Genomic DNA, 22,875 nt, shown 5'->3' on the forward strand with positions numbered 1-22,875 from the left:
CCATGTGTATCTCCTTTTAAAACTATAAATAAATATCCTTTGTTTGTGTATATATTTTCTCACCTCCCTCCCTCCCTACCTCCAGTCCCCCCTTAATCTTTAAAGTCTGCTTCTTTGGGTGTGAAAACTATTTTTCTTGATTTTATTTTAGAATAATGGTCTCATGCTGTATTTTCCTTTGAGATTGACTGAGTTTGGTGAGCATACTGTCTTCCATACTTGCCCATGTGCGGGTGTGTTTGAAAGTTTCCTCACTGTTTTCAGGGCTTATTTTGTATGCATACACCAGCGTTTGTTTAGCCATTCCTCCACACTGGTTATTTTGGTTATTTTCATGCACTTGCTATTGTGGACAGAGCTGTAATAAATATGGCTGTGCACGTGTCTATTCATGCTTCCTTCTTTATTTCCTTGGGATATAGAGAGAATGCAGAGATTCCCAGGCATATCTACTCACTTTTGTTTAAGGACACACTCTACTGTTTTCCATGTGGCTGTCAAACGCTGCAATTCCACCAGTAATGTATACGGGGCCGATCTCTCCACATCCTCTCCAGCATATATATTCTTATTTTATGTACTTTGTTCTGAGTGCTAGTATGAGGTAGTATTTCATCCTTGCTTTAATTTGTATTTCTCTGAAAGCTAGTGATCATGAGCATGTCTTCATATGATTGTTGGTGGCTTGGATGTCATCGTTGGTGGGTGATATATTCATGTCTCCTGTCCGATTTTTAACTTGACTGATTCATGTTTTTCTTATTAAGATGTTATAGTTGTCTATAGATTTTAGAGATTATTCCCCTGAGTACTACTGTTGCCATGTCCCAACGATTTTGGTATGCTGCATTTTCTTCTTCTTTTAAAAAAATCATTTTATTAGGGGCTCATACAACTCATATCACAATCCATACATCCATCCATTGTATAAAGCACATTTGTATATTAATTACCCTCATCATTCTCAAAACATTTTCTCTCCACATAAGCTTCTGGCATTAGCTCCTCATTTCTCCCCCTCCCTCATGAACCCTTGATAATTTATAAATTATTACTTTGTCATATCTAACACTGTCCGACATCTCCCTTCACCCACTTTTCTGTTGTCTGTCCCCCAGGGAGGAGGTTATATGTAGATCTTTGTAATTGGTTCCCCCTCCCTTAACCCTCCTGGTATCGCCACTCTCAGGACTGGTCCTGAAGGGATTATCGTCCTGGATTCCCTGTGTTTCCAGTTCCTATCTGTACCCAGTGTACATCCTCTGGTCTCGCCAGATTTGTAAGGTAGACTTGTGATCATGATAGTAAGTGGGAAGGAAGCATTTAGGAACTACAGGAAAATTGTATGTTACATCATTGCTATACTGCACCCTGGGTGGCTCATCTCCCTGAGACCATTCTGTAAGAGGATGTCCAGTTGCCTACAGATGGGCTTTGGGTCCCCACCCTGCACTCCCCCTCATTAACAATGATATGATTTTTTGTTCTTTGATGCCTGATACCTGATCCTATTGACACCTCGTGATCACATAGACTGGTGTGCTTCTTCTATGTGGGCTTTGTTGCTTCTCATCTAGATGGCTGCTTGTTTATCTTCAAGCCTTTAAGACTCCAGATAATATGTTGCTTTGTTGCTTCTCATCTAGATAGCTGCTTGTTTATCTTCAAGCCTTTAAGACTCCAGATACTATGTTGCTTTGTTGTGCTCTGTCTTGTTTTTGTGCATATTATTATCTTTGTATGTCTAGCTAGATAAGATAGGCGAGATAAACAATCTGGAGGAGAAAACAATTGTACCAATGGTTCTGTGGGGACGTGGGAGATGGGGGAAAGGAAGTGGTGCTAACAAACTCAGGGACAAGGGAAGAACAAGTGATCTAAAATTGATGGCGAGGAGGGTGTAGGAGGCCTGGTAGCACTTGATCAAAGACAGTGTAACTGTGAGGAATTACTGAAACCCAAATGAAGGCTGAACATAATAGTGGGACAAGAGGAAAGTAAAAGGTAACAGAGGAAAGAACTTGGAGGCAAAGGGCATTTATATAGGTCTAAATACAGGCATATACATATGTAAATATATTTATATATGATGATGGGGAAATAGATTTATTACCGGTACATATATTTATATGCTTAGTATTAATGTAGCAGATGGACATTGGACCTCCTCTCAAGTACTCACTCTACGCAAGAACACTTTATTCTATTAACCTGGCATTCCATGATGCTTACTTTCCCAACATGATAGCTGTGTGAATCTGGGTACTTTAGAGAAACAAATCCATTCATGTATAAGAGAGAGTTTTATATAAAGGTTAAATGCACATCAAGAAAATGTCCCAACCCGGTGCTCCCCAAGCCCACAAGTCCAACATTAACCCTTATGTCTGACACCAATCCACAAAGTCCTCCTCCATCTCACAAAGCATGCACTATAACGCTGACTGCAGGAGGAAAGCCGAATCAGTGAATGTGTAAGCATCTCAGCGCTGGCAGGGGTCTCCACATGGCTGTTCAAGCACCCAGGGCTGCATCTGGGTAGCTTCATGAGGCTTTTCCTCAGGGATATCTTGCAGGAAGTGAGCCTTAAAAGCTGAAGCAGGGAACCGGCTAAGGCAGCTGCACCCTGGTCCGATCATCCCAAAGCAAGAGACCAGAGAACCAGAAAGACAAGGCTCACAGCCATGTATCCCTCCACCCTCAATTAACCCCATATGTGTTTATTGGCCAGGTTGGCACAATAAACTAACTACTTTAATCGCTGAAGACAAATGGGTTCATAAGCAAACGTGGTGAAGAAAGCTGATGGTGCCCGGCTATCAAAAGCTATGCCATATTTTCATTCTCATTTGTTTTCAGGAAGTTTTTAATTGCATCCTATTTCTTAAATTACCCATGTTTCTTTCATATTTTTAAAGTAAAGTACGGTTCAATTTTCATGCCCTTCATTTCTTTTTTTTTGGGGGGGGGTGTTGATTTTCCTCTTACAGATTTTCTAACAAGATGGTTAGAAATGACGCGTTTGAATTTATTGATGCTTGTTTTGTGGCCTCACATGATCTAGTCTGGATTACATTCCATATATGCTGGGAAAAATATACATTATGCTGTTGTTGCGTCAAGGATTCTGTATTTGTCTAAGAGATCATGCTGATTGTACTGTTTAATTCTGTATCTTTGTTGATTTTCTTTCTGGCTGATGAATAATTTTCTTTGAAAGGGGAGTATTGAAATCTATTTTTGTTAGAGTGCATATTTATATGAGTTTGGTCAATGTATTTTGAGAGTCTTTGGGTGCAAAGAAGTTTATTATGGGTTTGTTTACTTTTTAAATTGTGGCTTTAATAATTATGTAATGGCCATCTTTCTTTCTCCTGGTGGCTTTAACTTTGACAACGACTTTATCACACATTAATACTGCTACTCCTGCTTTTTTCTTTTACTACAGGTAGTGCAGGGGCAGTGCATTATTTAATGTGGCTCTTCTAGCCAAAGTCTCTAACTCCCACCAAACAACCTTTCCTGCGTGGGTCTGCCAAGAAGGTGGGGAAAGATACCGATAGGATTCACCTATGAGTAATTGTGAACAGGAGTCCTTGGAAGGACATCTTGCTGTGTATAAAATGAGCCCCTGAGAAGCAGGAGGAGGGCTCTCACTACCAGCAAGAGCCAGGAGTGGAGAGCGTCCTCTGGAACTTTGATCCCTGTACAGTGAAACTCCTAGATCCAGATGACAGCTATAACATCAAAGGAACATCAGCGGAATCAGGAGCCAGAGCGTGGAACAGTTTTCAGCCCATAGAAAAATAAAGCTGAAAAATAAAATAAAATAAAGCTGAGGGCTTATGCAGGAGCTGGCTTACAGAGTTGCGGTGCTTCTGGGCATGCATTTCAGGAAATTGGGCTTGCTGCCCCACTGAGGTAGTTAGTTTATTGTGTCAACCTGCCGATAAACACATGTGGGGTTAATTGAAGGACGGAGAGATAAGTGGCTCAGTGAGCCTGGCCTTTCTAGTTCTCAGGTCTCTTGCTTTGTGATGGTCGGACCAGGGTGCAGCTGACTTAGCCAGTTCCTTGCTTCAGCTGGCAAGGCTCACTTCCTGCAAGATATCCCTGAGGAAAAGCCACATGGACCTACCCTGATGCAGCCCTGGGTGCTGGAGCAGCCATGTGGAGACTCCTACCAGTGCTGAGATGTTTACACATTCACTTACTCGGCTTTCCTCCTGCAGTCAGCGTTATAGTGCATGCTTTGTGTGATGGAGGAGGACTTTGTGGATTGGGGTCAGACATAGGGGTTAATATTGGACTTGTGGGCTTGGGCAGCACTGGGTTGGGATGTTTTCTTGATGTGCAGTTAACCTTTATATAAAACTCTTTTATACAAGAGTTTCTGTGTATTTGTTTCTCTAAAGTACCCAGACCAATACACCCACAGAAGTGGAGCTGAGGCTTACTGGAGTGGGGTACCTCTGGGCACTTAATTCAGAGAGCTGGGTTTGCTGACACACATATTTGAGCTGAATGCCCTCAAGTCGAGTCTTACAGCAGAGTGGTATGCCCCTTTGGGCATTTATTAGCAGACCTGAAAGAACTTTGTAACAAGGCCTGATAAACAACACAACCCTGAGCATTTTACTGGTGTTACAACTTAACTTCCTTAATAAATCTTTTAATTGTGAATCTTGTCTGAGTTCTGTATAGCCATTGCAGTGGGCATTATCCTAGAGGTAAAACAGACAACATAATTAAGACCACAATTAGTTTGATCTATTTTTTCCATTTGATTTTTAGTCTGGTTTTGTCTTTGTGTCTACAGTATATTTCTTCTATGTGGCATATCTATGGGTCTTGTTTTCTTATGCATTTTGCCATTCACTTGGTATTTTTTAATCCTTTGAATTTTAATCTATTTTGTTCATGTGTCTAAGGTGTTTTTTTCTGGTAAGGAGAAGTTTGTAGGGGCCGGTTTTCTTGTCCAATCTGCTACTCTCTATCTCGTCACTGGTTCATTTAATCCATTTACTTTCACCGTCATTATTCATGGGTATGAACTCATTGATGTCATTTTGCTGTGTATTTCTTGTGTTTTTGATGTCTTCGTTCCTCATACATTTCTGTGCTGAGTTCAACTCGTTTGTAGTTTTTGTCATTTTTCCTTTGTTGTTGTTTTACTATTTAAAATTTTTGTTATTTTCCTTGCTTTGTTTTGATGAAGTATTTTCATTTACTTTGAGGTCATCTTATATTCTTCCCAAGTTTAAGAAATGTTCTCTCTTGTGATTTTCTTGATTTTCTTTCTATGAAAATATTCTGTCTCTACACTATTCCACTTTATTGCAATTGTCTTCAAGGTGGAATAATAACCCGGACTCCCTATTTTCAGTCCTATAAGTATGCTTTGATTAGTGGTTTCATTTCTGGAAGGTAGTGTCTAATATGTTGATCTTAGGTTATTGTCTGCTGTTGATTCTTTGTTCAAAGAACACTCTATAGTATGTTTTTACAAACTCTTAATTTCTCTGTATTTGAAAATGCCCTAATTTATCCCTCATCTTTAAGGGACAATTTTGATGTATAGAAGATTCTTGGAAAAAAAATGATTCTTGGTTGGCATTTTTCCAACTTTCATATTCCTATCACCAATAGTTATCAATGCTTCTGGTTTGCAAGTTTGAAACTTGCAAGTTTGTCAGTTTCAGACTCAAGAAGTTGGTAGAATTTTTTCACTTGTTCATCATTAGTTTTAGTGGCTTGTTTGTAAATTTGGGTAATAGTGTATTAACTGGTCTTCCTTGCACACACAGACTATCCTCTCACAGCATTGTACTTCAAGAGAAAACTTGAAATATTCTTTTTGATGGCTCATGTGTTCATTCTTCTTGAATTTGTCACTCTTGGCATAGTAAATCTTATGTCTGACTCCAAATAACAAGTATCTGTTCAGCTCATTAATGCCTAAGATACCAATCTTATGCATTCAATTTTATTTTTTCCACTTTTGATGATTATCAATTTTCTTAGGTTCATCCTTCATACATTCATTCCATGTTGTGATTAACAGAAAGATGTTTGCAGTTGTTTCTCACTTTGCATTGTGCCACATCATCAAATGAAGGTCCTGAACGCTTTACTCAATTCATGTCAACTCGACATTGAGGGGTCTACTTCTCCCAGTTATATTGAGTGCTTTCCAACCTGTTGCCTGTCCCAGCAGTTTATCTGACAATATGTATTGCTATTTCACTGCTGCTCAACTTTCTGCAGCTAATTCCTCACATGTGGACAGCTTATTCCATATAGCGAATCTGCTTAGTCTGAAAGTTCTGCTGAAATCTGTCCACTATGTATAACCCTGTTGGTATTTTAAATACCAATGGCATAGCTTCCAGTATCCCAGCAACATGCCAAAATTACCATTTTGACCTAGTGTGAGGGCAGAATTGTCTGGGAAAAGGTTTTAGAGATAGAAAACCCCTGGAAAGGCCTAGATAAACAGTAACTTTACATTTTGATATATATCAATATATATATTTTCAAATCATTTTATTGGGAGCTCTTACAGGTATAACGTTCCATCGTTCAATCACATTAAGCAGTATTATACAATTGCTACCACAACTGTTTGAAAGCATTTTCTTGAACTCCTTGGTGTCAGCTCCTTTATTCCTCTCCCTCCGCTCCCCGCCCCAAGAACTCTTATTTCCTCATTCGTTCATTTTGCCGTATGACACCATCCAGTATATCCATTGACATGGCATTCTGTTCAGTCTCCTTGTGTGTGGCTACAGCCATCCATGCTGTCAGCCCCCCCTTCCCTGCCCCCTCACCCCCCTAACCTTCAGGGTTAGTATTCTTATGTTTGGGATTGGAAGGGGATGCGAAGGTGGGCAGTTTGATTTCGCTGCCATCAGCTGAGGATGCCCTCAGAAACGGACTTAGCTCGGTATACACAGCCAAGGGAAGACCAGGGCTCTGCTCGGATTTCCAACCTGCTCCAGATGTCCGGATCTGGATCCCAGGCCTGCTCTGGCTTTTCAGCTAGCAGACACATTCTCTTGATTTTTCTGATCTAACAATGGGAGCAAGTGATTCTATATGGGTGCCATCTTCTACATTTTGGTATTTTTAATATATTTCTATTGCTAGTAGCAATACTTTTGTACTAAAAATTTGTCTATAGAACAATGAACTTGTATTAACAATGAAGTTAAAAACAGTACTGTTTACCATTATTTCAACATTAAAGCCAGTAAGTAGTCCTAAGGTGAAGATAAGCGTTTATTTTCTAAGTGTGACTAAAGATGTCCTTCTTAACCCTCCCCCGTCTTCTCTCACCTCCTTGGAAACACAGCACTCAAGACTTCGGAGCGCAGGTGCCCCTGGTTCCCTAACCGGCTTGTGTGTGGAATGCTGTTCTTTTCTCCATCTTGCTCAGTTTAGTTAGCTCCTTCAGGTCACCGTCTATGCAAATTACCACTCTACCCTCATGCCACACATCCACATACAGAGTTAAAAGGTGTGCGTGATAGCAAGGTGTAAGGACTTCTTTTATGGCCACCTCAGAACAACAAACTCCCAGCTGGCAAACTGGAGACCGCCACATATTCCCCTGGTACTACTGAGCTCTATCCCAGTGTGATGTTCCAGTCTGTATTGGAGTCAAGCTTCAGTTCCTAGATCCCCTTTAACAATCACCATTTAGAGAACTTTTGATGAGCCTGAGAAGGAGGAAAAGCATCTTTCAGTTTCTTCTCAGCATCTGATGGCCCTGCTCCCACGGTCTACCAGATGATTCTGGCACCACGTTCACCATCTCTGGTTCCGGCAGTTACGAGGGCCAGTTGAGTGCCTGCTGTCTTCCCCAATCCCAGAATCGGTTGCTTCCCAAACACTTGGCCTTTGTGTATCTGTCACCACAGGTCTTCAAGGTTCCTGTAACGGGTTCCCCTATGAGGGGAAATCGATAAGGACTTTCCCAAGACGACAATGGTTCAGTGACCACCCCACAACAGCCGTCACTGCTTCCCTGGGGGTCTTCACTCATCTCTGCTCTTGGGCAGGAGTGATCTGGAGTGGGAAGATGTCTTAAGTCTGCGTCCCTACAGTGAATAAGGGGCCCTGGTGGCATAATCAAAGCCGCAAGCCGCTTGGAGGGAGAAAGGCAGGGCCGCCGACTCCCATGAGGAGCTGTAATCTGGGAAACCCACGCAGGCACGATGGCCCTGTCCTGCAGTGTTCTGAGTCAGAATCAACTTGATGGAGGTGCATGAGCGTTTTTGTTTTAATAAGAGTCTAGGCCCCAACTCTTGCGCTCTGGTTGCCTTGCAGGACTCTGGCCTCTGCAACAAATAGGGCCTGTCGCTGAATGCAGAGGGGAGGTGAGTGCAGGGCAGAGCCATGTACACCGCTGCCTGCCTTCCAGAGCACACGGGTCGGGAACACGAAGAGGAGACTGTGACAACAACAAGGTACCCTATTGGTGGGGGACACCAAAATTAAACATTTATTATTCACTTGAGGAAAACCCATCCCTCAGAGCTGCTGGCCAAAGTTCTGTACTATGAAGGCTCAGCCTGAAGGGAGATCTTTTCCCTGGAGTCTAGCGCCCATGGCTAGGCTTCTGAGGAAACCACAATGAAGTGCTGGCATGCAGTCCATGCTGACGGGATGGGGTCATTTGGCCAGGTCCTCTGCCACAGCTTTGCGCATCTTGTCCTTGAGGTAGGCACCTTTCTGCCATTCAGACTTGAGGTCCAGCCACTCATAGTAAGGAACCTGGTACAGAGACAGCAAAGAGCAGGCTGGGATTCCTCATCAACTGACCACTCCCCTGCCAGGGGTCCCATTTGTTCCTCTTCCCCCGGGTCTTTTCCCAATCAGCGCTTATTGGGGGACTGTAAGACTTTGTCTCCAAGTCCCGAAGGACCGCAGCTATTAGGGGGGAAGCCCCTGACTGGGTGGGTGCCACACAGCAGCACGCTAGACAGCACGGAGGGACTAAGACAGGTGTTTGAAGTTTCAAAAGGTTGTAAAGTAGGAACCACCACCCAATGTCGCGTGGAGACTTGGTGGAAAGTGCACGTTATAGCAGGGCGCTGATGCTGGTCTAGGCCCAGTGGAGAGAGAAGCGGCGGCTCTAGCACATGACTTATGAACGAGTCTGTCCTTCGACTCCTGGATCAGAACCCAACAAGTTCTGGGCCAGTCACACAGCGGTCTGGCCAATTGCACCTTTCTCAAAAGCAGAGACACAGAGACAAACGAACTGGACTTGAAGATCCACTCTGTTACTGAAGAGCTGTGTAACCTTGGGAAAAAGCCCAGGATCCTTCTGAGCCTCATTCTCTCATCTGTAAATGAGGAGCCTCCGGACTGCCTACCTTAGAAGACAAACCAGCCTGAGCACTGTCCTGACCATAATCTTGGGAAGAGAAGGACTGGTGACCAGGCTTATGCTTGAAGCCCAGCCTGAGGAAGGAGGGATGAGATGCAAAGTCATCAAATAGGGGCTAGCAGCAGGAGGGGGTGGGCTGGGCACCCGCCAGTGCCTGCACCCAGAGAGCTCCTCTCACTGCAGTACTGGTCACTCAGACCCTGCCCTCTCAGGTACTCACATCGATGACCAGGAAACCAGCAGCCAGCATGTGGCGTCGCTTCATGAAGAAGCGACCCAGTAAGTCTTTGCTCCGGCTATTGAAGTTGGAGAATTCCCATCTCAGGAAGGCCAGCCTGGGAAGAGGAGGAAGGCACTGATGACTGCTTACATCATCCTCCCAGAGTGGCAGAGCTGCCATGGCACTCATGGGGACCACAAGCAGTGGTCTCTGGTCACCTACCTCTTAGCTCCAGAGGGCAGTGGCTGGCTCCTTGGTGACTGGGCAAGATGAGGAGCAGCAAAGTCCCTCAGGGGAAGAAACTGGCCTTCAGGGTCCAGCAGTACCTCAGCATCTGAAGGGAGTAAGACCCACTTGGTGAACAGCTAGGATAAAAGCCTTCCCAGCCTCTGCCCTCCCACGGATGGGCCAAACCCAGGGAGATGCAATGTGAGCATGGGTACACAGCCACAGTGGTCCCAGTCACCTGGCCTAAGAGAGCCCAGAAAGGGGGGAGTCAGTGAATGTGTTGCATCTTCCCTGCTGTCTGTAACAACAGGAAGAGGGGTGAGGCCCCCAGCTGGCCATTTGGGGACTGTAGGGCTGGGAATCTCAGGGAGAATGGGCCCCTAAACCAACCAGACGGGAGTCCTTACCCAGAACCCAGCCATACTGTGTGTCTACTTCAAAGCAGCCCTTGTCGGTACTACCCAGCAGCCCCTTTAGGGTCTCCTGAAGCTCCTTCTGCAGGGGGGTCACCTTCTTGTCAAGGGCTGTCGACCTGGGAACCAAGGCCAAGTCTGGCAAAAGGGGGCTCGTGTACTCGGGGTGTTCCAGCTGGGCCGTGGCGTTGATGTGCAGAAGCTTCTGAAAGGTATTCTGATCCTTAGGAGCCTTGCAATCTAAGGGGCCAGAGAAGAGTGAGAAAAATCACCATGCCACATTGCTGCTATTCCAAGGACCCTGGGTGCGGGAGTGGAGGAGGGCCCAAGTAGGAGGGAAAGCAGCACCTCAGAGCCCGAGCCCCACCCGGATTGGGTCAGGTGGTTGGTCCCTTCCAGGGAGAGGGCGAGGGGAATCCACCTTGAAGGGGAGCCCTGACAGTCTCTCACTGTTCTATAGCCGAACCTGATAGACTCGCTGTCCTGGTGGCAGGAGCTCACAGCACTAAAGGAGAAGAGTGATGCTCCTGTACATACTTCTCCTCAACTTACCTAGAAACTGGGTGTGCAATCCGGAAGAGAGGACAGTTCGCAGCTCTATTTCCTGGACCTGCTGTAGCACACACAAGGCCCATACCACATCTACCTGCAGAGCAGGGCTCAGGCCTGCCAGTTCTGATGCAAGCTTCTTGTGCACCTAATGACAGGGTAAGGGTGAGGAAAGCAGACTCTGCTCAGGGGCCTGCACATGTCCTGGAAGACAACAGTCAGCACTACCTTAAAGTAGTTACACAGAGGCCAGAGGGTTGGCCGTGAGCTGGGAGAGGCAGTGCCCAGGTCAAATGGCACCTGTGCGCGCGCATGTGCGGATTAGAGCACTCTAGGATGGGAGGTACAAGAACTCTTCCACACGTTTGGAGCACTGGATCCTTTCCCGATCCAGAAAATAAGGCAGTGCTGTCTGATGCGGGCATTTAGCTAGGCTTTGCCAATCTCATTCTCAGCAGGCGCCTAAGCCGCAAAACCACTTCCCCAGTAATTTCTCCTAGGTGGGTACCTGGGGCAAAGGCGGAACAGTCTCTGAGAGGAACCAGAGCATAGCAAGCAGCAGCAGATGGTAAAGAATGCTGCAGGGAGATGGGCACAGGGATGCCCAGTATAGAACACCCACTACTGGTCGCTTCGGGGAACTGCGCCAGACCTGCACACAACCCTAGCCCTCACCAACAGCGCTCTTCCCCAGTGCACATACAGGACCGGAGCATTTTCCGGTGTGTCTTTGAAGTGGATCATCAACGCTTTAGACAAAAGATACCCCAACCCTGACTAGCCCAATTTTCCCTCGCAGGCAGATCTGGCCTTGCCCTTCCTGGCCTGTCATTACTTTTAACCTACCATAGCTGTTAGGTCTGGATTTATGCATGGGGGGGCCTCCCAAGACCATTAAAAAAAGTTTTACTGACACTTAATCCACACATCACACAATTCAAAAGTTCAATATCAAGAAGAGGTAAACAATCATCACCACAATCAATTTTAGAGCATTTTCTCTACCCCCGGCCCCATGGTTAAATAACTTTTAAAATGAGTTGTCATCACCAGGGATTCCAGGGAGTGCTCGCTACCCTCCCACATTCACTGCTTGCTTCCCCCACCTCCCTCACCCTCCGTATCTCCCACCCCCACCCCTGCCTCTCCTATAGACCATTGTTGTCTGTCAACAATCCCAGGGATGCCGTGGTCTCAGCCAACTCTGCCCCTTTCCTCCCTGCCCTAGGCAGTGCACACACTTGCCATTCTCCCTCCACTATCTCCATACTGTCCTCAAGAAGCTGGCAGGAAGGAGGCTAAGGAACAGGAAAAGGTAAGCAAAGACACTGTACCAGACTGAAGAACCGATCTTCCTGCTCCGGATGGAAGTTCAGCCGCGCGAAAGCTAGGACCACATTGCACAGATGCAGCAGGGGGATGTCCTGGGCTTTGTTCGAGATGTGCTAAGGTCAGGGTCAGGAAGGCAAAGGAAAGAAAAATGGCTCCATGCTGAGCACTTTCTCACTTATGTTCTGTCCTGTTTCAAGTTGGAGCGGCCTGGGCTGGCTGTCAGCACCTCGGCTGTCCCACACCGTCCCATGTGCTCCTCGGTAGGAAGGTAACTTAAACCAAGCCTGTGTGTTGCATGTCAGATTAACATCCACCCAGGTTACTAGCACATGCTATTATGGGGTGTTCAGAAACACCGGGTCTTTGCTTTCAGGTGCCCTAGGACCTGTCTCCCTCAGCGGGGGTCAGCAGCCCACTGCCAGCAACAGACACCCATTTTGTACAACCCCCACAATGGTTACTTTCAGGAGGGGCTGCTTTAAGGAACAGAGGAAGGGGACTCTCAACCTCAATGTACATGTTTTATCACACCGGGCCTTTCAGACCCTGCCCACGAGGGATCCAGAACTGTTGTCACAGGTTACAGTGATCCAAAGACGGTATGCTTATGACGTTCAGTGTGAACATCACTTTAAAAATACATGGAGAGTTCAATGTATTTGCCATAACTGAGCCTTTTCAGACTAGTTCTGCTTCCTTCTGAGTGGGAGTCAGCCCTCAGTACTTGTGTCCTCCCACCTGTCAGGAGCCTGCCAGCCTCAGCTCACCTGGGCAATGGCTTCAAACAGAGGCAGATTCAAACACTTGACGAAGGCCAAGGATTTGCAGCATCGGGCCACCTCACTGTGCGTCAAGCTGGACACATGGGGCAGCAGATCGGCTGTCAATCGCTGGAATATCTGGGTCTGATGGAAGCCGAGTTTACCTTTGGACAGAGCAGACCACAACAGTTTACCAGGGGTAGTAGCTAAAAGGCCCACCAGTCTTCCTCACTTCGTAATTACACTACTCTCTCGAGACCTAGAAGCTTGGTGTCTGTAACAAAATGTATTCCTGAGTTTCAGGACAGAAAAACAGGGCCATGAGTTACAGTGTTTCTATGTCAGCCGTTTGGGCCAGTGCCTGCCATGGGTGAGGCAGGCACTGAATTTGATACAGCTTCCCCGCCCAGCCAAATATGGTCAGAAAACCCCACCCCACCCCAGCCCACCCCCTCGCCAATGTCAAGGGCTCACCATAGGCATAAGCCAGGTCCATCAAGATGCCTTTCGTCAGGGTAAAGGGTTTCTGAACCAGGTGATAGGAGATGGCCCGCAGCAAAGGCACCGACCTACGATTCTGTACTGCCAGAGTCAACAGCACCTTTCGCAGATCATCAGGGCCAAACTGTTCCACCAGCTCCAGGCACTGTTAACCACAGCCATGTACGCAGGAGTCAGCTTGATTGCCTGAGATGCCAGGGAAGAGCTGGGGGCAAGGGTCCCATCCAGTGTAGCCCCTGCGAGACAGCAACTGGGCCTGAGCTTATTCAACACAGGCCACCCATGCAGGGCCTGCTTCGTATCCACACCCCAGGTATCTCCTGTACCTAGGGCCGTGTCTATAACCTACTAATCCCTAGGCCAGAGGAACGGGAACTCGGGGCTTAAGTTAGAGAACTTGGTGTGCCAGCAGCATCAAGCTAGCCCTTGAAGTAGGTAGAACAGGAAATGAAGCTGTGTGTGTGTGTGTGACACACTGACCTCTAAGAAAGTTTTAATTAGAACCTAGGAAATCCGAGGACCTGGTACTGGCCAATCCTGCTTTGTGTTATTTAAGGAGTGACCTGCCATCCGCAACCCCTAAGAGTGGGATAAGGCTATAGCATGTGTTAAGTGGTAACACAGTTCCAAGGGTTCAGATTCGGTCCACAGCACTCCTCTGAGGAGTGCGCTGGGCTTAGAGGGCTTATTCCTGCTGCTGTCCTCAGCGTTTGGGCTCCAGCTCTCCAGAGATGGAGAAGCAGTCTCCACAGGTGCTAGCTTCGTTTCTCCACCAGGGTGACCTTGCTGGTACCTGCAGGGGCAGGGTTTCCAGGCCTCAGCCCTCACCACACACATAAGGCCTTTGGCCAGTGGACACAACAGACCTAGACCTTTTCTCGACCCCAGAGGTAGTTCTAGAGCTTGGAAGGAGGGAAGGTGACAAAGGTGGGCCCCCTTCTTCAGTCTAGTACCTTGTCTTCCAGACGGTTCATCAGTGGCTCTGAGAGGTGGCCCACTTTCATCATGAGGGCCACCAATGTGCGACCATCTTCAATTTCCGCCCAGCGTCTCTCCAGGTTCACAAGCAGCTCGGCCAGCAGCTCCCTGGAGTCCCGCTCCTGCATGTAGGTGGTGCTGGTCTCAGCCAGGAAGGCCAGATGCTTGTATTTGAGCCTCCGCATTCGCCACCGGACCTCCTGCTCCACTGACTGCAGCTCCTTGGAGGCCCGAGGGAGTGCCAGTGAATAGAGGCTTCGTAGCAACTTCACAAGGGTCCCGTGCCAGACCGACGTTATCTGCAGAGGAAAGCAAACCGAGGAGGTCCCACCTTTGACGTGATCTGCACGGTTTCACGACACAGGATGCAGAGAGCCAGGAAGCCCTGCTCGGACTGTTTCTCAGACATCAGAGACGAGTGCTCGGTTCTGTCATTTTAACGTAGGCACCGCTCACAGGGCCCACGTCAGGCTGCTCCCTGAGGAGATCCTCTGCCAGTCTCTCCGGAGGCCTATGTTCTTAGCCAGGTTCGCCAGTCTCCAAGATAACCCCATTTCTGCCCAGGTTGGCCAGTTATTTCCTACTGCTTACAATCATAAACTCTGAAAAAGTGCAGACTTTCCAATATGAATCTGATATGTGATGGATGAGACTAAAAGCGTATCTGAGTGTGAATTAAATGCCATATAAGGAAGCAATCATGGTTCTTTAGTTAATCCTCTATTATCTTTGCTTCCAAGGACAGTTAAAATTGTTACCTTTTCTTCAAGACAGTAACTTGTTCATTAGAATCTGAGCAGCTCGTTTTCTGCAACAAAATAATCACAAGGCAGTTTCTGGTGCTGAGTTTCTTAGGAATGCAATTGCTTCATTAAAGCAGAGCTGTTGACATTCTTCTACAGCAAGCTTAGTGCCCAAGGGCAGTGAAACAGACTGTTTCCTGACATGTGTGCCTGAAGAAACCAAGCTCACAGGCTACTACTAGTCAAAAGATGCAAAGGAGGCCAGGCCAGCTCTGTGGTTTGCAGAAATCCTGGCAGAAAAGCGCTTGGGCATGTCAAATAGCAGCAAGCTGAAAAGATGCCCCACTCAGCACCTGGCACCTCACCCGAACTGGCTGGGGGTTACTCACAAGGGGGCCACACTGAAACTCTAAAGGTCTGATGGGGTGCGGGCACTAGACCGTTCCACCCTTGACTGCAGGGCGTGCACCTATCAGGCATGAATGCTGAGGACTGAAAGGGTATTTAAGTGCTGTTAGGTAAGCGGGTCCCAGGATATGGAACCCTGAACGGGAATCTGGCTGAGGGATGATAGCAAGTTCTGCTTGCAATTTAACAGAGATACTCGACTACTCTGCATCCAGGTATTAGTTAGACTTGGAACTACTTATATGGTCTTTCTCTTTGCTTCTCTATTTATAGAAGACAGCCAGGATAAGCAACCCATGGAGACAATGACGGGACCGATGGTTCTGCAGGAGTGGGATGGAGGTGTTGGGGACGAGAGGAGGCAGGGGGTGGTGAGTGGGAGTCTGTAATGACAGGGACAGAGGAATAGCAAGGGTTTTAAAGTTGACAGTGAGGAGGAGGGTGTAGCATTCCTGGTCAGGTTTAATATATCAAAAAGTGTCTGAGAGGAATTACTGAGAGGTGAACGATGGGTAAGCATGATGGTGGGATAGGAGGAAAGAAAACAGAAAGAGGAAAGAAGCAAAAATTTATAAATGTAGGTATATAGATATAAAAATATGTAATTATACAAATGTAAGTATATTTGTCTTTATAAGTACATATATGTAAATACAATAAGGAAGCAACTGGACTTTAGGCCTCTATTAAAATCTCACCCAAGTACAAGAATGGTTCTAACAATGTGGCACTGCATGATACTTACCTTCCTGACAATTGCTTAAGACAAAATGGGTGCATAAGCAAATGGGAAGAAAGTTGATGGTACCTGGCTATTAAAAGATATAGCATCTGGGGTCTTAAAGGCTTGTAGTCAAACAAGCGGCCATCCAGCAGGGAAGCAACAAAGCCCACATGGAAACATAGCAGCCTGCTGATTGTGAGGTGTTGACAGGAATGGTTATCCTAAGTTCAAAAACAAGCAATCAAATTGATGTGAAGGAGTGTGGACAAAGTGGAGACCCAAAACTCACTTGCAAGACAAGTGGACAGACCCTCACAGAGGGTCTGTGCGGAGGGTGGGGTGGATGAGGGTGCAGTGTAGCACAACTATCCACTGGTTCTTTAATATTTCCCCGCCTTACTATTAAGGCTTATGTTTCACCTCGTTAACCCTGTCAGACCTACCTATGTTCATATGTATAATTAAGAACGCTCTATGCAGGAATGCCAAGATGGATGACCCTTCAGAAACATCACTGGGACAGCTGATAGCAATGCCGACTGTATGCCACTTGAGGGGAGTGAATAACAGAATTGTGGGTGAATGGATATATTGGATAGGGTGAGATAGGGCTAATATACATATAAAATAATAATATATGACAATAATAACAAGGATTCCTGGGGAAGGGTGGGGAGGGAGGGCGATAAAGAGGAGCTGATCTCTAAGAAAATGTTTTGGAACAGATGGTAGTAACAATTGTACAACTATAGTTGATCTGTTTGAATTATGGAATGTTATGACATCTGTAAGAGCTTCCAATAAAATAATAAAAAGATGCCCTGCTTATTAACAAATTCATAGCCATCCTAAGCATAAGCAAGCTGCCTACCTGCTGTGGTCTTCAAAATCACATCTAAATGGGCTTTTAATAAATGCTAGGCATTCTTCTTAGCGTTTATACATCGAACAAACCAACATTCATGCAGGTGCATCTTGCTCACTTCACATATATAGCAAACATTTAGCAAGATGAGGTTCACTGAAGTCTGGGTAGGGTAGAAACGGAATTTGCAAGCAGGTAGTGCAAAACAAGCACTTAGTTTCACCTCCGTAAGATAGCTCCCATTGCCCTGAGCGATCCCGGCCCCAGAGAAATACAGGCCCATGATGCCAACAGCTAGCAGGAGTCTTACGGCTGAGACCCCCCCCACCCTCCACGCAAAGGCCCCACACAGTAAAATAGGCATAGTCTGAATCAAGAGCACCTGAGACCAGGCACTGGCTCCATCATACTGCGTCAGCCTAACTCCACCCCTCCTGGAGGCACTGAAACTCCTAACACCTACTGACTCCTCTAGCTGTAAACAGTAAAGGTGCTTGAAGAGTTGGAGAGGAAGGGGGAAGGTACTGAATTTACTGTATCTCAACATCACATTATGTTTTCCATACTACTTTAAAAGCTAGTGCCAAACTCTCTATGTGTCCCTCTATGGATTCTATAACTTGAAGTTAGACAAACACTGACTCTAATTCCTTGGTCCTCAATTCTTTTTACCATCCCTAAAAACAGGTATCTGGCTTCAATGCTTGAGCACCTGTGATGACGTAAGGCTCAACACTCTCTTCCATGAATACCTTGTGAATGAGGGTCAATGATAGCACAACAGGGGCTTCCTAACTCCACTGTGCAACACAGACTCCTTCAATAGTCTAGCAAACCTACAAAGCCCTGGGCAAGAACCTGCAGGAATGAAGCAGAAACTGACCTCTCAGAAGTTCAGTTCTGCCCATAGTCTCCCAGCCACCCGCTTAGACAGCTAGTCTCCTTTCCTCTCCAAGGTCATCTTTTATGTATTCGATCAAGGCTATTTAACTCCCTTCCCCAGCTGAGTTCCCGGAATCTTCCATCAGGGGTGTCCGCTGCCTCTACGCTAGCTCTGAGAATAATGTTCAGCCCTCATTAAACATTTGAGGAGGATTAGTACAAGTCCAGCCTATGAAATACCTTTCTCCAGATATGCATCCTCATGGTCACCGACTCCACCCCCCCCCCCAAAAAAAAACTTTACATATGCTTGAAGGTTTTCAAACCCAAATATGTGGCCTTATGTTACTCTCCAAATCAGCTATCCGAACCAAACTCACTGCCATCAAGTTGATGCCGATTCTTTTAGGACAGGGTAGAATTGCCTTTGTGAGTTTCTGAGACTAACTCTTTATGGGAGTAGAAGCCCCATCTTTCTTCTGAGGAGCAGCTAGTGGTTTCAAACTGCTGAATCCAGCCCAATGTGTCACCACCATGCCACCAGTGCTCCAAATAAACTATGGGGAGGTGAGAGAGAACCACGGGAAGTGGAAAAAGCCAGATTTGCTGCCAGTGAACAGGTGTGGTTTACTGTTCCCCTATCTGTAAGATAAGGAGAGACATTTTAACAGGCTGTTGTGAGGATTAAGAGCACACATGAAAATATTTTGAAGCACACAAAATGCTAAATTAAAAATGAAAACAAGACATCGTGGAACTCCTAACAAAATAAGCATTTACATTTACTGAGAATAGTACGTCAGACTTCAGTGCCTCTAGAGCAGTGGTTCTCAACCTTCCTAATGCCGTGACCCTTTAATGCAGCTCCTCATGTTGTGCTCAGCCCCCAACCATAACATTATTTTCATTGTTACTTCATAATTGTAATTTTGCTACTGTTATGAACTGGCCAACCCCTGTCAAAGGTCGTTAGACCCCCCAAAGGGGTAGTGACCCACAGGTTGAAAACTGCTGCTCTAGAAAGTTCCCTCTTGTCAATAGTTCCCAGATGACACTCTAGAACCCACCTGATTGTTGGCAAGTTGGAGAAGTTGCTGAAATCGGGCATCCTGAATCAAAGAGGCTTTGAACTCTGGCTTCTCAGACAGCAAGCGCGAGAACTGGATAAGGATGAGGGCAGCATGGTTCTGGTGTAAGCGGTGACCACCACTAGGTATTTCTAGTAGCTCCTCTGGTCTGGTGGCTTTTTCAATTAGCTGGTCTATCTCTTGGTGCTCTGGGTAGGGTGTAAACACTGGTTCCTTTTCGACAAGTTCACTCAAGGAACCTGAGGAGTAGGAACTAGGTGAGGTAGCTGAGAAAGTCACAGTCCTTTGGGTCATCGCAGCGAGTTGCAGTCGGCCAGCTAGAGACATAACAGGGGCTACCCGGGCGGCCTCTCTCAGGAGGCATGTGCATCGCTTCATCAGGTGAGCTGCCATGGTGGCTCCTTGGTTGCAGCAAGGAAAGACTCCTAGGAAGTGATTCCAAGACACTGAAGAGAAAAAGGAGAGAAGGGTGTGGTGCAGGGGCAGTTCCCAATTCACTGAGAGAGAAACATGACAAATGAGTCAGTCACTATCTCCATAACACCAACTCAAGTCTCCTCTGACTACCCACATGGTCACCATTTCTGAACCTATTTCAATAGGATGCTAAATTGGCGCAAACCCACTGTCCCTGCATTAAGTCTGACTCTCAAAAACCACAGAGAGGGTAATATTTATGGGAGCAAACAGCTTCATCATCCTCCACAGGAGGGGGATGGTGCCACCAATCTTGAGGTTCGTTGTTCCATGCCTACCTGACAGCCCCACCTGGGATCCTTGGTAATCAGTATTTAAAAAAGAAAAACTCAAAAAAAACTTACTGCCATCAAGTCAATGCTGACTCACAGCAACACTACCTATATAGGGATCCTAACTAAGGCTGCAAGCCCTAATGGGAGAAGACAAGATAACCTCATCCCTTACCTGAGGAGCACCTAAGGGCTGGAAGCACCGATTTTGTGGTTTTAATCTATACAGAGCCACCGCCACCACCCAAAACCCAGAAATACTACAGCTTGGCTTAGACGTTTTCAAGCTTGGTTGTGTTTCAAAAAAGATAGATAGTGATTTAAGGACTCAGGTTCTTGGACTCAACCAAGAACAAGTGGGTGGGAATCTCTGTAGGGCGAGCTCAACAGATACTATTATTACAAGTATTGTTAGTTCAAAGGTAACCGGGATTAAGAATCACTGCCATGCATAGAAAACGGGGGAGGAATCTTGAAATTTAGCTGACCCTGGAAACCAAGGTACATAATTCAAAATCCGACTGCTTCTTTGGATGCATTTTAAGAATGAAGGGCAGAAAAGTGGGCATGAAAAAAATCCAAGACAGATTACACTAACAGCTTACTTAAAAACCACAAAAACGCTTGTAAAAGCAAAACTCCTGAACTGGTCATAAAAAGCATTTCACTATAAGGTCCGCAATTACTTTTTTAGGTTTTTTTTCCCTCTTCCTCTCCAACACACTAATATTCCGAATAGACCGTGCACGTCCATCCCAGGTGTGCAAAGTCGGCTGTCTGGCTGACTTTCCTCTCCCACCATATAGAAGCCTGGCAAAAACCCCATTCACAAGTTTAACTAAAGCCTAACGTTGGCTTAAGCCAAATGCCCACTCGGAATAGTGACCTCTGCAAAGCCACAGCGTTCCCCACACAAAACACCCGGAAGGCTCAGGGTGCCAGCGGCGGTCGCGGGGTTGGGAGGGCATGCGCGTGCGCACTACGAGGAGCGCTCGGAGCGCACGGACCCACGGCGGCTCGCGGCGGAAGGTTCAGACCCACGGCCGCGTCACCTTTACCCCCTCCCCCTCCGCCCTCGTCTTTTCCCTCTGCCCCGACTTGGTGCCTTCGCTACTATTCCTCCCCCCGTCCTCCCCCCGCTCCGACCCCTACGCCGCTCGGACAGGCACCGGCGCTGACCTCCATCTGTCTCCTGCGTCGTCCCTCAGCCCAGGAGGCGCAGCACGCAAGGTACGTCACTCAGAGCGACGACCGGAAGTGCACCTTGACGAGCGCCGCCTTCCCGGAAGTTACGCCCTCTGCCTCTCCCCAGCCAATCCCATCCTTGTTGAGACAGGGGAAACGAGAGGCGGGCGGGGAAAATAAAAACCGGAACACAGCAATCTGGACGCGAAAGCCAAAACATCTGTGCGCTTTCCGTTTAGTAGCCTACAGCTGTTCGTACAGAACTTGGGAGACCTCTATTGTCAATGGGCTCTCCCCCTGCCCCTCAACTCTTCCCTCTCTTCCTTACCCGCGTCATTTCATGTATCATTGCTTCTGCCGAAGATCTATTGAAGAGCTCGTGATGGTCTAGAAACGGGGACCAGACATGGGAGGAGGCCCTGGCGGAGCAGTGGGTCAGTAGTTGGCGTCTAGGAAGATTTACAGCCTTGGGTATCCTATGCACACCAGCCACCTGTAGGGTTGCTATGAGTGTGAATCAACTCAATGGTCGTGGGTTCTAAACTTTAGAATCTAAACTTCAGGTCTGTGGGGTGTGTGTCAAGGTATTTGGACTTGGTGGGTCAGGGTCTGTGGCAAATTGGGAAGCCAAGTGGAGACTGAAGAACTAGAATTACCCTTATAAATGCATGTATCCTTCAACCTTGGTGGAGGGGTGGAGGTGATGGGCTGTGCGCCTATTGGCATGGATTAGCTCTAAGAGTGGGAACTGCAAGTAGAGTTTTGCATCACCAACTGAAGCACAATTTGCTTAGAAACTGCAGTTTCAAAAACCTGAAATTTTGTCCATGTCCCTTGATTGCATCTGCAGTGAAGATACCTAAGTATTTACCAACGACACATTGAGACAAAGGGTTCATTACCAAAATATATAGAACTCTACAACAGCTCAATAAGAAAATAACATACAACCCAATTAGAAATGGGAAAAGGACATGAACAGACAGTTCACCAAAAGTGAAGTACAAATGGCTAACAAACACATGAACAAATGGTTATGATCACTAGCCATCAGGGAGATGCAAATTAAAAGCACAATGAGACACCACTTTACACCCACAATATTAACCCAAATTAATAAAAACCAACAAACAGAAAACAACAAATGCTGGTGAGTTTGTGGAAACTGTTGGTGCACTTGTAAATACACACAGCCCTTGTGGAAAACAATATGTCCCTACTTAAAGAAACTGGGAATTGAAATCCCATATGATCTAGCAATACCACTATTAGGCATATACCTGAAAGAAATAAGAGACACATGAGTGGATGTATGCTCTCCCATGTTCATAGCAGCACAATAGCAAGATACTGCAAGCAGTCCAAATACCCAGCAGTGGAAGAGTGAATAAAGAAACTGGTACATACACATAATGGAATACTATGCATCCCTAAAAAAAACAGTGATGAAAGCATGAAACACCACATGGAAGGAACTAGAAACCATTATGCTGAGTGAAGTAAGCCAATCACAAAGGACAAGTATTGTACGAATCCACTACTATAAGGAGAAACACCAATTAATTATTAGGGACCAATTCCTGAACAAAAGGGGGAAAAGGTACCTACTGGCCATGACCCATACGTCACCTCACCTCCCTTTTACATTCCTCTAGAGTCACCTTGAAGGAGGAGATCTCAAATGGTCTGGGATCAGTCCTTCAAGACAGGGGAAATGAAAGAAGACCATCCAACTGAGGCTATACAGCATCAAGAGAAGACTGGGACAAACCAATGGACCCCTCACAGGAATGGAAGGAGAATTTTGCCAGAAAATCAAGCCAAGACCAGGGGAAGGGACCTTCTATATTTT

At 46.4% G+C, this 22,875-nt stretch overlaps 1 protein-coding gene and 1 non-coding gene across 5 annotated transcripts; both read right to left on the reverse strand.

Moving 5' to 3' along the window:
* Positions 1–8,472: 8,472 nt before the first annotated feature.
* Positions 8,473–21,096, reverse strand: TBRG4 (transforming growth factor beta regulator 4). 4 transcript variants are annotated; one of them, XM_075558125.1, is made up of 11 exons: positions 21,018–21,096; positions 19,069–19,535; positions 14,355–14,678; positions 13,375–13,546; positions 12,907–13,064; positions 12,142–12,252; positions 10,811–10,955; positions 10,253–10,498; positions 9,840–9,951; positions 9,618–9,732; positions 8,473–8,778 (listed from the first exon to the last, which is right to left on the reverse strand). In XM_075558125.1, exons 2-11 carry the CDS (start codon positions 19,480–19,482, stop codon positions 8,677–8,679), a joined length of 1,899 nt encoding a protein of 632 aa, XP_075414240.1. In that variant the 5' UTR covers positions 19,483–19,535; positions 21,018–21,096; the 3' UTR covers positions 8,473–8,676. The 4 variants fall into 4 exon arrangements, with proteins under 4 accessions (XP_075414240.1, XP_075414241.1, XP_075414239.1 ...); XM_075558126.1 differs by having other exon boundaries at positions 19,069–19,586; positions 21,018–21,046; XM_075558124.1 differs by lacking the exon at positions 21,018–21,096 and adding an exon at positions 20,725–20,853.
* Positions 13,169–13,300, reverse strand: LOC142457571 (small nucleolar RNA SNORA5). Its single transcript, XR_012786282.1, has one exon. It is a non-coding gene; the product is annotated as a small nucleolar RNA SNORA5 (small nucleolar RNA).
* Positions 21,097–22,875: the final 1,779 nt, after the last annotated feature.

This window comes from Tenrec ecaudatus, chromosome 9 (assembly GCF_050624435.1).
Source record: "Tenrec ecaudatus isolate mTenEca1 chromosome 9, mTenEca1.hap1, whole genome shotgun sequence".
Taxonomy (NCBI): domain Eukaryota; kingdom Metazoa; phylum Chordata; class Mammalia; order Afrosoricida; family Tenrecidae; genus Tenrec; species Tenrec ecaudatus.

Coding starts and splice junctions, on each gene's coding strand:
- TBRG4 (XM_075558124.1), bottom strand. CDS start 20,806: ATGCCCTCCCAACCCCGCGACCGCCGCTGGCACCCTGAGCCTTCCGGG. Junction 12,253..12,906: donor TGTTTGAAGCCATTGCCCAG/GTGAGCTGAGGC, acceptor CCCTGACCTTAG/CACATCTCGAACAAAGCCCA. Junction 10,499..10,810: donor ATTGCACACCCAGTTTCTAG/GTAAGTTGAGGA, acceptor CTGGCCCCTTAG/ATTGCAAGGCTCCTAAGGAT.